The sequence below is a fragment of the Mobula birostris genome, chromosome 1 (genome assembly GCF_030028105.1).
Source record: "Mobula birostris isolate sMobBir1 chromosome 1, sMobBir1.hap1, whole genome shotgun sequence".
NCBI lineage: Eukaryota > Metazoa > Chordata > Chondrichthyes > Myliobatiformes > Myliobatidae > Mobula > Mobula birostris.
Genome location: NC_092370.1, coordinates 226,029,165 through 226,042,830, shown reverse-complemented (window position 1 = coordinate 226,042,830; position 13,666 = coordinate 226,029,165). Strand labels below are relative to the sequence as shown.

The following is a 13,666-nucleotide window of genomic DNA, read 5'->3' as shown; positions in this document are numbered from 1 at the left end:
ACAGCACATGAACAGGCCCAATGTTGTGCCAAGCGAACTAAACTGGTAATTAAAAGCCAACTGAACTAATCTCTGCTGCCTGCACAATGTCTATATCCTTCCATTTTCTGCGCATTAGTGTACCTATCAAAGAACCTCTTGAACACCTCTATCGTGCTTATGTCCACCGTCACCCCTGGCAGCACATTCCACACCCCACCACACTATGTGTGTAAAAAAGAACCTTGCCTCTTCCCACCATTGAGGATTCACCATATACATTTACATGTATGAGGAATTTGCTGTGGTGTGTTAGTTGGGGTGCGACATACAACAAATAAACAGCATTTAACAATTACAAAGAATAAAAAAAAATAGAAGTCATGTTAGGGGTTAAAGAACAGATATGGAATAAGATACATAAATACCATCATATACTGGTATTTACAAAGTAAACAGCTATAAACTGGTAGGGAACTGGAGCTGCAGCTGGATGACGTCTGGCTTATATACGAGAATGAGGAGGTGATTAAAAGGAGCTTCAAGGAGGTAGTTACCCTTAAGTTGTAGGAGGTGGGGAAGTGGGTAGCTGGGTGACTGTCAGAAATAGGCAGCCAGTAAAGGGTACCCTTGTGGTCATTCCCCTCAGTAATGTATACTGTTTTCGATTCTGTTTGAGGGGGGGGGTTGGGGGGGGGGCGGCCTACTAGGGGAAACCCATAGCAACCGGGTATTTGGCACTGAGTCTGGCTCTGTGGCTCAGAAAGGAAGAGGGGAGAAGGGGAGAGTAGTAGTGACAGGGGGTTCCATAGTTCGAGGAGCAGGCCGGAGTCTCCATGGACGTGAAAGAGACACCTGAATGGTATGTTACCTCCCAGGTCCTCGGGTCGGCTCGTCAGCATTCTGAAAGGGGAAGATAAACAATTGGAAATTGTGGTACCTATTGGTACCAACAACAGAGGTAGGAAAAGGGAGGGGGTCCTGAAGAGAGAATTTTGGGAGTTAGATAGAAAGCTGAAAAGCAGGATCTCAAGGGTAGTTATGTCTGGATTGCTGCCTGTACTATGTGCCAGTGAGGGTAAGAATAGAATGATTTGGAAGTTGAATGTGTGCTGCGAATTTGTGTGTGGGGGTTGGGGGGGTGGAAGGATTTCAGATTTCTGGATCATTGGGATCTCTTAAAACACAGAGCAATACAGCACAGGAACAGGCTATTCAGCCCCTCAATGATGTGCTGAACTAATTAAATTAGTAATCACATCAAAGTTGCTGGTGAATGCAGCAGGTCAGGCAGCATCTCTAGGAAGAGGTACAGTCGTTGTTTCAGGCCGAGACCCTTCGTCAGGACTGCTTTGGCCTGTTGCGTTCACCAGCAACTTTGATGTGTGTTGCTTGAATTTCCAGCATCTGCAGAATTCCTCTTGTTTGCGTTTTTAAATTAGTAATCAAATGGCTAACTAAACTAATCTCTTCTACCTACACCATGTCCATATTCTTCCATTTTTCTCACATTCCTGTACCTGTCTCCAAGTCTCCTAAAATCCTCTAATGTATCTGTCACCACCATGGGCAGTGCATTCCAGGCACCCACACTCTCTGTGTAAACAATCTTGTCCCTCACATCTCCTTTGAAATCATCCCCTCACCTTAATCCATGCCCTCAGGTAGTAGACGTTTCAACCCTAGGAAAAGATATTGTCTGTCTACTCTTTATATGCCTCTCATAATCTTATAAACCTCTATCAGATGTCCCCTCAGCCTCCACCACTCCAGAGAAAACAACCGAAGTTTGTCCAACTTCTCATTATAGTTCATGCTGTCTAATCCAGGCAGCATCCTGGGAAACTTCTGCAGCCTCTCTAAAGCGTGGACATCCTTCCTGCAATGGAGACGACCAGAACTGAATGTAGTATTCCAGATGTGTCCTGACTAGAGTTTTATAAAGCTGCAACATAACCTCCTGACTTTTGAACTCAACGCTTCGACTGATAGAGGCAAGCCTTCTTAGCTACCTCTCCTGGGGAATGTATGACCTGTACAAAAAGGACAGTTATACCTGAATTTTAGGGGGATCAAACTCCTTGCAGGAAGATTTGCTAGAGCTGTTGGGGAGGGTTTAAACTAATTTGGCAGGGGGGTGGGAACCAGATTGATAGGGTTGAGGATGGGGCCCTCAGATGCAGTATGTAGTGCGACTGTGAGAAAAGATAGGCAAACTTTAAAGTGAAATTGCAGTCAGTGGGATGAGTTAAAGTGTAACATGGCAAAATCAAAAATGGTGATGAATACTGGAATGAGGGCGTTATATTTGAATGCATGTAGAATACAGATTAACGTAGTACATTTACAGACTGGCAGATATGACATTGTGGGCATCACTGAGTTGTGGCTGAAAGAAGATCATAGTTGGGAGTTTAACATCCAAGGATACACATTGTATCGAAAGGACAGGCAGATGGGCAGAGGGGGTGGGTTGGCTCCATCAGTAAAATTTGAAATCAAACCCTGAGAAAGATTGTGACATAGGATCGGAAGATGTAGAATCCTTGTGGATAGAGTTAAGAAACTGCAAGGGTAAAAAGACCCTGGTGGGAGTTATATACAGCCTGCAAATAGTAGCCAGGATGTGCAATACTAATTACAATGGTAGATGGAAAAGTCATGTTAAAAAGGGCAATGTTTTGATAGTCATGGGAGATTTCAATATGCAGGTGGATTGGGAAAATCAGGTTGGTACTGGATACCAAGGGGAGGAATTTGGAGAGTATCTATGAGATGGATTTTTAGAGAAGCTTGTGGTTGAGCCCACTAGAGAAAAGGCAATTCTGGATTGAGGTTTGTGTAATGAATCAGCTTTGATTAGGGTGCTTAAGGTAGAGGAACCTTTAGGAGGCAGTGATCATAATATGATAGAATTCACCCTGAAGTTTGAGAGGAAGGAACTGAAATCAGATGTATCAATATTACAGTGAAGTAAAGGGAATTACAGAGACATGAGCGAGGAGCTGGCAAAAAGTTGATTGGAAGGGTACACTAGCAGGGATGATGGCAGAGCAACAATGGCTGCTGTTTCTGAGAGCAATTTGGAAGGCGTGGGATAGATGGATCCCAAAGAAGAAGTATTCTAAAGGGAGGATAAGGCAACTGCAACTGACAAGGGAAGTCAAAGACAGCTTAAAAGCAAAACAAAGTATATAATATAGCAAATATTAGTGAGAAGTTACAAGATTGAGAAATTGTTTGAAGAGCCAGAAGGGTCTGTTCTGCACTGTATCTTACTATGTAAATATATGACACTATTAACTGAAATGCCATCTTTTGCCTCCACAGATGCTGCTTGACTTGTTGAGTTCTCCCAGCATTTTTTTATGTTCCAGATTCCAGCGTGTATGTCCTCTTTTGTCTTCTTTGATGGTTAATGCATCATTTACTGGTGACAGTTGTTGCAATCTATCCAAATATTGTGCAAGTCAATGTGAAGTTGATTCTATTCTAAGTGATGTGACTGGTCCAATTCCTCTTCCCTTCAGAGTCTCCCCTGGCTTTCACCCATGCTCCCGGCAGTATGTTCCTCACAGACCTGAGGAGTGAGAGGCTGGTGACTGGTGATGGCGTCAGCAGTCTCGAGACCCCTCAGGTTTTCTGCATCTCTGAGAACCCGCCCCATTACAGCGTGGCCTCGCTCTCCGCAGTGGAGAAGATCAGGGCACTGGAGAGACTGATTCAGGAAGACCCAGGTAATTAGAAGCATATAAACATAAGTGTCTCAACCAGGGACTAGATGTGTTATTAGCCCAAGCAAGAATCAGATTCAGGTTTATTTACCAAATGTACATCTAAACCTACAGGAAAATGCATTGTTTGCATTAACAGCCGACAAAACCCAAGGTGGTGCTTTTGGCAGCCCACAAATGCCGCTGCACATTCTGGCGGCCACGTAGCACATCAGTGGAACAACACAGATGAAAAAAGCCAAACAAGACCCTTTCTCACCTTTCCACCCATCCACCCACTCAAGAACAGGCCTCCAACTGCAGGACCAGGCACCTTCTGACCTCCAGTTGTTAGCCGTTGCTCTCAGATGCACAAACATCTGGCCTCGAACTTCAGCTTCACCAGCTTCTAGGCACCAATCCCAGGGTTTACCAATCCCAGGTTTTACCAATCCCAAGCCTTTCCAATCCCAGGCCTTACCAGTCACAGGTCTTACCAATCCCAGGTCTTACCAGTCCCAGGCCTTGCCAATCCCAGGCCTTGCCAATCCTAGGCCTTGCCAATCCCAGGCTTTGCCAATCCCAGATCTTACCAGTCCCAGATCTTACCAGTCACAGGCCTTACCAATCCCAGGTTTGACCTTAGGGCCATGATTTCTGGTCTTGCATGTACCTCCAACCCAGGTGACTAAGGAGGGTGAAATCACTGGCCCTTGTTAGGGGTTAACGCTGCACTTATTCAAGATTCAAAATGCAAGATTCAAGTTTATTTATCACATGTATATTGAAACATAAAGGGAAATGTATCATTTGTGTTAACCATCTGCTGGGGGCATCCCTCAAGTGATGCCACACATTCCAGTGGCATCATGGCATACACACAGGGCTCGTAAGTACAACTCAGAGCACAGCAAACCATAAAAGTGAGTTCTGTTCTTTCCTCCACATATACGGTCCTTTAACTGCCAGGACAGCCCTACAGCCTCCAGTGGACTTGGACTTGGGCCTGTGGACATGACACTTCGACTTCCTCTGCGGACTCACAGAGATTTGCAGACTTGGCTCCAGCCAATGGGCCTCGACTTCTGGCTTTGCAATTCAACCCTCGGGCCACTGTCCTTGGCATTGATTCCAGGACGCACCAATCACTGAACACCGGCCTCAAACTTGGGACTCACCGATAACAGGACTGTGACACTAGGCCTTAATCTCAGATCTTACCAATTTGTCAATCCAGGGGGTCATTGGAACTCGTTTCTCCTGCATCCACAGAACTCCTCCAGGACCCGCTGTCATCCTGTTGACCTGGAGCCTTGTCCACTTTCTGCCGGCCTGATATCTGATGTCCAGCCACAGATGTCCCACGTCATTGTCTCTGGCCTTTGAACATGGATTAGAGACTTCGACTCTGGCCTGATCCCTAATTTTCCCACATCACTATCCTTACTTCCCTACTGAAATGCCTGCTTCGCTGCTGCTGCTACTGTGTGGTCCGAAATCTCCGGAGGGGAAGGCCTCGAGTCCTCGGCTTTGCTTGTTGCTCGGCGGCCGGGGCGGGGTCGAAGTGCTCAGCAGAGATGGTGCTCGGTGTCGAAGGGCTGGTCGGAGGCTCGAAGTTTTCAGACGGACTCAGGGTCTGCTGCGGTCGGGTACTTCCAATGGTGCTGCATCGGCAAGTTTGTGGCGCTTGGAGATTCATGGCAGGGAGAGTTTCTCCCTTCTACTGTCTGCGTGAGATGATGAGGCTATCGGGATTTTGAGATTTTTTTTTCCCGTGCCCATGGTCTGCTCGTTATCAAATTACGGTATTGCTTTGCACTGTTGTAACTATATGTTATAATTATGTGGTTTTGTCAGTTTTAGTCTTGGTCTGTCCTGTGATTCTTGTGATATCATTCTGGAGGAGCATTGTATCATTTTTTAATGCATGCATTTCTAAATGACAATAAACGAGGACTGAGTGTCCTCATAATCTAATCTAATCTAAACCCTAACCTGACCCCTAACTTCCCTCTCTGTCCCTAAAAGCATCCCTACAAACCTAATAAAACAGAAACAGCCAAGTCTGAGGCTTGACTCAATGGAGGTAGCAGCTCAGTGCCATCTTGCACAAACGATTTATGTCAGGATTTTGTATCTGTCCAGCTTCTTTGATGGTATCCAACCCAGCCTCCTCGGCACCCTCCCCAGCCCCACCATTGTACTGATGAAATTGAGGTCAGAGGGTCAGAGATTCTGTCTACTGACTCCCGATTCCCACCTTCAGCTTGGCCATTCTACATTTCACTTAATAGTCATGGTATAGGTAATTCTTACGCTCCTAGCCCAATGCATAGCGGTTAGCACAATCGCTTTACGGTGGCAACGATCGCTGATAGGTGGTGTTCAATTTCCTCCACTCGCTGTAAAGAGTTTGTGTGTTCTCACCACAACTGCATGGGTTTCCTCCGGGTGTTCCGGTTCTTCTGGAGATACATGGCTAAGGTTAGCGTTACTAAGTTGTAGACTTGCTATGTTGGCGCCCAAAGCATGGTGACACTTCCAGGTTGCCCCCAGCACAATCCTTGCTGATTTGATTTGGTGCAATTGACATATTTCACTGTATGTTTCAATGTAAAACCAAGCTAATCTTTGTCTCTTTTATGCTTCTTCTGCCAATTTTGCCTCACCCTCTTCCTCATCCACTTCCTCATCCACCCCCCAAATGCAGATGGATTTCATAACTCCACGGCTAGTCCACCTTCACCAGACCTTCAGGAGCTTCACACAACTCCCACCCACAGTAGACTGACACACCCACACAACATCTGCAGTTCTGTAGACCCTTAACCTTTGATAAAACATTTCAAAGATCACAATCAATCCAAATTTTGTACAAAATCACCAGAAAAAAAATTAAGGATGAGATAGATTTTAAAGGGCATCTTGAAGAACAAGACAGGTTTATGGAATTTTGTTCTGGCATGCTATGTCAGTGTCAGAATGTGTGGTGACACTTGTGGGCTGCCCCCTGCACCTGCTTAGGTTCGGTTGGTTATTAACACAAATGATGAGTTTCATAGTATGTTTTAATGTACCTATGATAAATAAATGAATGATTTCCAAAGTTCAGGAGTTTGGTATCTGAAGGGTTGCCTGCCAATGGTGGACACTTAATTTTGTGCATTACAGGAAAAAATATGGGCACGGATAGCTCAGATTCATCAGTTTATGGGGGAGGTCAGAGCAGACAGCTGCAATAGAAAGATTAGTGTCACAAAAGATGGCAATGGAAGTTTTGTTTCTAACTAAGAATGGGTAGGAATCTACCTAAGAAGGCAGCATCTATCATCAAAATCCCTACCATCTGAGGCATGCCATCTCTTCACTGCTACAAATGGGCAGGATGTACAGAAGACTGAAGTCCCACACAACCAGGCTCAAGAGCAGCTCCTTCCCTTCAACCTTGGAACAGCACGAGTGGTGAATGCAGGTTCAATTACAACATTTAAGAGAAATTTAAATAGGTACATGGATAGGAGGGGTATGGACGGCTATGATCCAGGTGTGGGTCGATGGGACGAGCAGAATAATATTTCGGCATGGACTAGATGGGCTGAAAGCCTTGTTTCTGCTGTAGTGCTCAATGTTCTATGCTTTGTGTAGAGCTGCTGACGTGCCTTCTTCATGCTTGCATCAATGGGCAAATAGTTTGTCTGTGGTTACAATTGTGGTACACACCTGGGCCCATACAGAAACCACACTAAAATAATATCTGCCCCTTTTCAACCTGCAATTGCAAAGATGTTTGCTCTGTTTTGATAATGTGTATAACTGGATGGAAGTAGGTTGGATTCAAGACTTGATGCCATATTTTTCTATCCTGAGCAGGTGACCGAGGGATCAAGCATTTGTTCATCAAAGACCAGCTGCTGAAAGCTTCCCTCTCGTTGTCTCATGCAAAGTCTGTGCTCATAACCACTGGATTTCCAACCCACTTTAATCAGCAACCCCCAGAAGAGACGGATGGTCCTCCCGGAGCCATTGCCATGGCAGCCATGCTGCAGGCCCAGAAGAAGGGCGTCGTCATAGTAACAGATCAAAGAGCCTTAGAGATGAAGAAGAAGATCATTGAAGAGGCTGCTGAGCAAGGTGCTTTGTTCTCTCTTATAAAAATTGCCAGAAAGTGAAGATTGATGATAATCAGCGCATTCTAACACACTGATTCCCGCTGAGTGCTAACCTAAGTAGACAGATATAATTGCACATTTAAGAAGTATTCAGATGATCATTGAATCGCCAAGGCAGAGAAGGTCCTGGATCTACTAAGGGCAAATGGAATTAGTATGGAGAGGTACAGTGGTCAGCATGGACATGGTGGGGTAAAAGGCCCATTTCTGTGGGGAACAAAGAAAAGGAGACGATTTCATAGAGTTGCGGATGATGTACATATCAAATAGTCTTTGCTCTTTTAATCCCTCCATTAATCCCCATTTGTCTGACTTTAAAGAAATAGTACAGGTGTGTGCATTGAGCGGTCTGGGATGGTCTTAGCCTTCTTCAAAGTCCTAGATAAAGTGGATAGGGAGGGGATGTTTCCAATGGAGAGAAAATCTAGGACCAGAGGGCACAGTTTCAAAATAGAGGGATGTCCCTTTACAACAGAGATGAGGAGGAATTTCTGCAGCTAGAAGGTGGCAATACTGTGTAATTATCATCACAGATGGCTATGGAGGCCAAATCAATGGTTATATTTAAAGCAGGGGTTCTTGATTAGTAATGGCATCAGGGTCATGGGAAGAAGCCAGGAGACTGACATTGAGAGGGAAAATAAATCAGCCATGATTTATGGACAGTCTCGAGGCCTGATAGCCCAATTCTGCTCCTCTGTCGTATGGTCTTAGAGTCTTTTTCTGTGCTTTATCAACTATCTTTTTCCAGTTATCATTCCTATCAATTGTCCTGAAGGAATGAAGTGACAGAGATTGTCATCTGCCCTTCACAAACAAATCCCTTACCGGCAATCGTGGAAGGAAAGTCTCTCTTTGACACACAGAAGGACACACAGACAGGACTTAGAGACACAGATACACACAGAGAAAGGCACACAAGTGTGTAAGGACACACAGACCTGTGCACACACACAGAAAGGCATAGAAACACACACACACACACACACACACACACACAGAAATATACACAAAGAAACACAGACAAACAGAGTGCATGTGTATGTGAGAGAGAGAGAGAGTGAGAGAGAGAGAGAGAGAATCAGACATAGAAATACACACAAACACTGATGCTTAAACCAAAGAGGCATGAATGGGTTGGGGGATAAGTTTGCTGCAGAATTAATTACTTTAATTCCAGGTTTAACTGATTATTGAATTTAAATTTCCGCCTTTATGGGATTTGAACTCGTGCCTTTAGCTCAGTGGTGTAAATGTTGGTTGTTCCTGCAATAATATAGCCACTGTGACAAATATTTTATGTGTTTCCAATATTTATAGTTTCCCTTCTCTTTGCACCTATCTTCTCTGTCCCCTCTTAGGAGTCATGCAAGCCTCCGTGCCTGTTGTCAGCTACCAGGACGATAGTGATGAATCACCCCTGATGTTCCTGTGCCATGATGGCAACCCCCGGTTTCCAAGGCAAGTTCTGACCGAGCTATCACAACACCGGCAACTGGCGTTCAATTCTGGCCTCTGTCTGTAAGGAGTTTGTATGTTCTCCTTGTGACCACTTGGGTTTCCTCTGGGTGCTCTGGTTTCTTCCCACATTTCAAAAAGACACACAGGTTAGTAGGCTAATTGGTCACGTGGGTGTAATTAGGCAGTGAGGGCTGGTTGAGCCAGAGAGGCCTGTTACCGTGCTGTATCTCTACCTCATTAAACTATAACCATATAACCATATTAGAATTACAGCATGGAAACAGGCCATCTCGGCCCTTCTAGTTCATGCCGAACTCTTACTCTCACCTAGTCCCACCGACCTGCACTAAGCCCATAACCCTCCATTCCTTTCCTGTCCATATTGCTATCCAATTTAACTTTAAACAACAACATCAAACCTGCCTCAACCACTTTTGCTGGAAGCTCGTTCCACACAGCTACCATTCTCTGAGGAAAGAAGTTCCCCCTCATGTTACCCCTAAACTTTTGCCCTTTAACTCTCAACTCATGTCCTCTTGTTTGAATCTCCCCCACTCTCAATGGAAAAAGCCTATCCACATCAACTCTGTCTATCCCCCTCATAATTTTAAATACCTCTATCAAGTCCCCCCCACTATAAACTACAAACATGGGTTAGGAGTCAACTGCATCGTGTATCGATAAAATTAGAGTCGCTCAGCAGTGAGACATCAGCAATAAACCCAGCAAACTGCTTACAATAAGACATCAACAGGAAGTTGCAGAGGTGGGGACAATTCCAGTGTTTAAAGGACACTGGAACAGGTGCATGGTTGGAACAAGTTTAGAGAGATATGGGCCAAACCCAGGCACGTAGGACCAGCTCAGAATGGCATGGATAAGTTGGGACAAAGGGCCTGTTCCTGTACTGTATAACTCTATGACTCCAGCACTGCGGATGAATTTGTAAATTGGTTTATTGTTGTCACATGTACCGAGGTCGTCCGTGCAGACCGTTTCATTACGACAGTGCATTGAGTTAGGGAAGGGAGGAGAAGAGCAGAATACAGAATGAAGTACTATAGCTTCAGAGAAAGTGCAGTGCAGGCAGATAATAAACTGCAAGGCACAATGAGGTAGATTATCATGAGGTAGAGGTCGAGAGTCCTTTCATCATATTAGGGTACCATTCAATAATCTTGTAACGGTGGGATTGAAGCTATCCTTCAACCTGTTGGTATGTGCTTTTTGGAATTTCTATCTTCTGCTCAATGGAGGGGGGGTAAAAGAGAGTGTGTCTGGGGTGGCTGGGTTGCTTTACTGAGGCAACGGGAAGTATATAGGGAATTTATGGAGGGGAGGCTGGTTTCTCTGATGTGCTGAGGTGTGTCCACAACTCGCTGCAGCTATTTGTGGCCTCGATCAGAGTGGTTGCCATACCAAACTGGTAGGGATGGGGCTGTTGGTCCCTGTATAACAGGACATCAACCAAAAGAGGGTTCTGTGTGTAATGGGGCACAATTAATAAGCAGGTGGATATCTGTCTGGGTAGCCTCCAACCTAATAGTACGAACATTGATTACTTGAACTTATGGTTACTTTTTCTCCCTCCCCCTTCTCTCTTTTTCTATTCACCATTGTGGCTCCTCTCTTACCCCTTCTCTTCTTCTCACCTGCCCATCACCTTTCCTCCAGTTCCCCTCTTCCTTCCCTTTCATCCATGGTCCACTGACCCCTCCTGTCAGATTCCTTCTTCTGCAGCCCTTTGCTTCTTCCACCTATCCCATTCCAGATTTTTACTTCATCCCCTCCTTGTCCACCCATCCCCAACCTGCTCTTACCTACCACCTGCCATTTTGTACACCTTCCACTCTCCCCCCCCCCACCCCCCACCACACCTCCTTATTCTGGCTTCTGTCTCCTTTATGATAAAGAGTGTTGGTCCAAAATGCTGCCTGACCTGCTGAGCTCTTCCAGCATTTTGTGTGTGTTGCTCTGGAATGGCAGGACGCCTGACTAACAGGACATTAACCAAACTAGGGTTCTGTGTGAATGGGACACTATTAATAAACAGATGATAGGGCAGGGTCCCTGCACAATAGGACAAATGAGGTTCCTTGTACAATGGGGTGCCATCAGTAAAAGGAATGGAGGGGTTCCCATACTACAGGATATATGATCTTTGTACCATGATTCATCACCCACAATTTACACTCAGTAACTGTTCCTTCTCCTCCTGCCCCCTCCTTTTTTTTCTAGCTGCTTCCCTTCTTTACCAGCCTTGATGAAGGGTCTCAGCCTGAAACGTCAGCTCTTTATTCCTTCCCATTGTTGCCTGACCTGCTGAGTTCCTCCAACATTTTCTGTGTGTTACTGGTATTCCCAGCCCCTTCAGAATCTCCGGTGATTTTTTCTTTGCAATTTTGTTTGCCCGCGGATAGGTTTGACCATCTTGTGGCCATCGAGCGTGCGGGCATGGCTGCCGATGGCAACTACTACAATATGAGGAAAGTGAACATCAAGCACTTGGTGGACCCCATTGACAAACTGTTCTTGGCAGTCAAAAACATCCCAGGGATAGTCACAACCGGTAAGTGTTTGTCCTTGAGTTCTGGCTAGCCATCATTCTGTAGGGTGTAGACCAACCTCAGGAGGGTAGGATGGATCTCGTTATTTATCTGCTGTGGGGTGTCACAGTAGTAGTGGTTACGTAACAGCTCCAGCAACCCTGGTTCAATTCTGCCACCGTCTGTAAAGACTTTCTACATTCTATCCGTAACTGCGTGGGTTTCCTCTGAGTTCCCCAGTTTCCTCCCTCATTCTGAAGGCTTGCGGGTTAGTAGGTTAATCGGTCCCATAAGCGTAATTGGATGGAGCAGGCTTGTTGGGCTGGAAGGACCTGCCCCCATGCTGTTTCTCTGAATAAAATAAATCAAGATTAAAAAGTGGCTTGGACACAATGGGCTAAATTCTCTCCGGTTCTGCCCTTCAGTGAGCACTACAAAGCTGGGGTCTGGGGCAAAGGATATATAGAAGTGGGTTGGAATACTAGCTGCTGGTCTGAGTGGGTGAAGCCAAAATGAGATTGTGGAAGCCCAACACCAACCTGGTGCAAGCTGTTTGCTTGAAGAGGCTGCTGGTCACCGGACTCGGTACTCAAGTTCAAGTTTAATTCTCATAGGCATACATAGAACAGGTATAATTGCCTTGAAAAGTAGCCTCTTGCAGCAGCAGCACAGTACATTAGATTATGAAGACACGTAGTCCTCTTTTATTGTCATTTAGTAATGCATGCATTAAGAAATGATACAATATTCCTCCGGTGTGATATCACAAAACACAGGACAGACCAAGACTGAAAAAACTGAGAAAACCACATAATTATAACATATAGTTACAACAGTGCACAATACCATAACTTGATGACGAAGTCCGTGAGCACAGTAAAGTTCAAAGTTTCTCAAATGTCCCACATCTCACACAGACAGGAGAAGGAAGAAAGACTCTCCCTGCCATGCCGACCACAATCTGACTCTGAGTCATTCGAAAACTTTCTCTGATCAGCTCGCCGACACCGAGTACTAAGCACCATCTCTGTCCGAACAATTTGACCCCCTTGTCGGTTGCCAAAAGCAGGCAAGGCCGGAGATTTTGAGGCCTACCCTCCGAAAGATTCCCGACCACACAGTAACAACAGCAGTGAACGAGCGTTTCAGAAATTTCTCCAGATGTTCCTCTGTGCTTTCGTGTCCATTCTCTATCAAATCAGAATTGTCCACGGCCCCTATTTAATAGATACGACATCATTTTTCACCGGAGAGCTGCGCACACGCAGGCGCGCCACTATCTTCTCCTCCCGCCTTATCAAAGTACAGGCATGGTAAACACGTTGTCAGCCATGATGGAATAGCAGAGCAGTTCGATGGGTTGAATGGCCTAATTCTGATCCTATGTTTTATGGTCTTATGGTTAACATCAACTTAAATTAACATAAATTATGCATAACTTACACAACATGGTGAACATAAAGACACTAGTGCAAACTGAGAGAGAGAAAACCTGAAATCTAGTCTAAGCAGAGTTAAGGCTTTCCAGGTCGGTTCAAGAACCTGACGGTCGTGAAGAAAAAGCTGTTGTTGAACTTTCAGGTGTGGGTCTTCAGGCTCCCGTACCTCCTGCCTGATGGCAGTGTCAAGAAGACCATTAGGCATAGGTGCAATATTGGGCCATTCAGCTCAAGTCTGCTCCGCCATTCAATCATGGATAATTTGTGCAATGAATTCCAAAAATTCACCACTCTCTGGCTAAAGAAATTCTTCCTCATCTCTGTTTTAAAGGGATGTCCTTCTATTCTGAGGCTGTGCA

General features: G+C 45.2%; 1 protein-coding gene and 1 long non-coding RNA gene across 6 annotated transcripts in view; one reads left to right on the top strand and one right to left on the bottom strand.

The window, feature by feature from the left end:
- Window positions 1-13,666, bottom strand: part of LOC140205306 (uncharacterized) — a 32,157-nt gene that overhangs the window by 1,467 nt on the left and 17,024 nt on the right. The window lies entirely within an intron of this gene.
- The window catches only part of dglucy (D-glutamate cyclase), a 108,750-nt gene that overhangs the window by 79,106 nt on the left and 15,978 nt on the right, over window positions 1-13,666 (top strand). For all 5 annotated transcript variants that reach the window (XM_072272815.1, XM_072272824.1, XM_072272788.1 and 2 more), the window contains 4 exons: window positions 3,510-3,716; window positions 7,563-7,823; window positions 9,223-9,322; window positions 11,743-11,891. In XM_072272815.1, coding sequence (XP_072128916.1) covers window positions 3,510-3,716; window positions 7,563-7,823; window positions 9,223-9,322; window positions 11,743-11,891 — 717 coding nt within the window. The remainder of the gene's footprint in view (window positions 1-3,509; window positions 3,717-7,562; window positions 7,824-9,222; window positions 9,323-11,742; window positions 11,892-13,666) is intronic.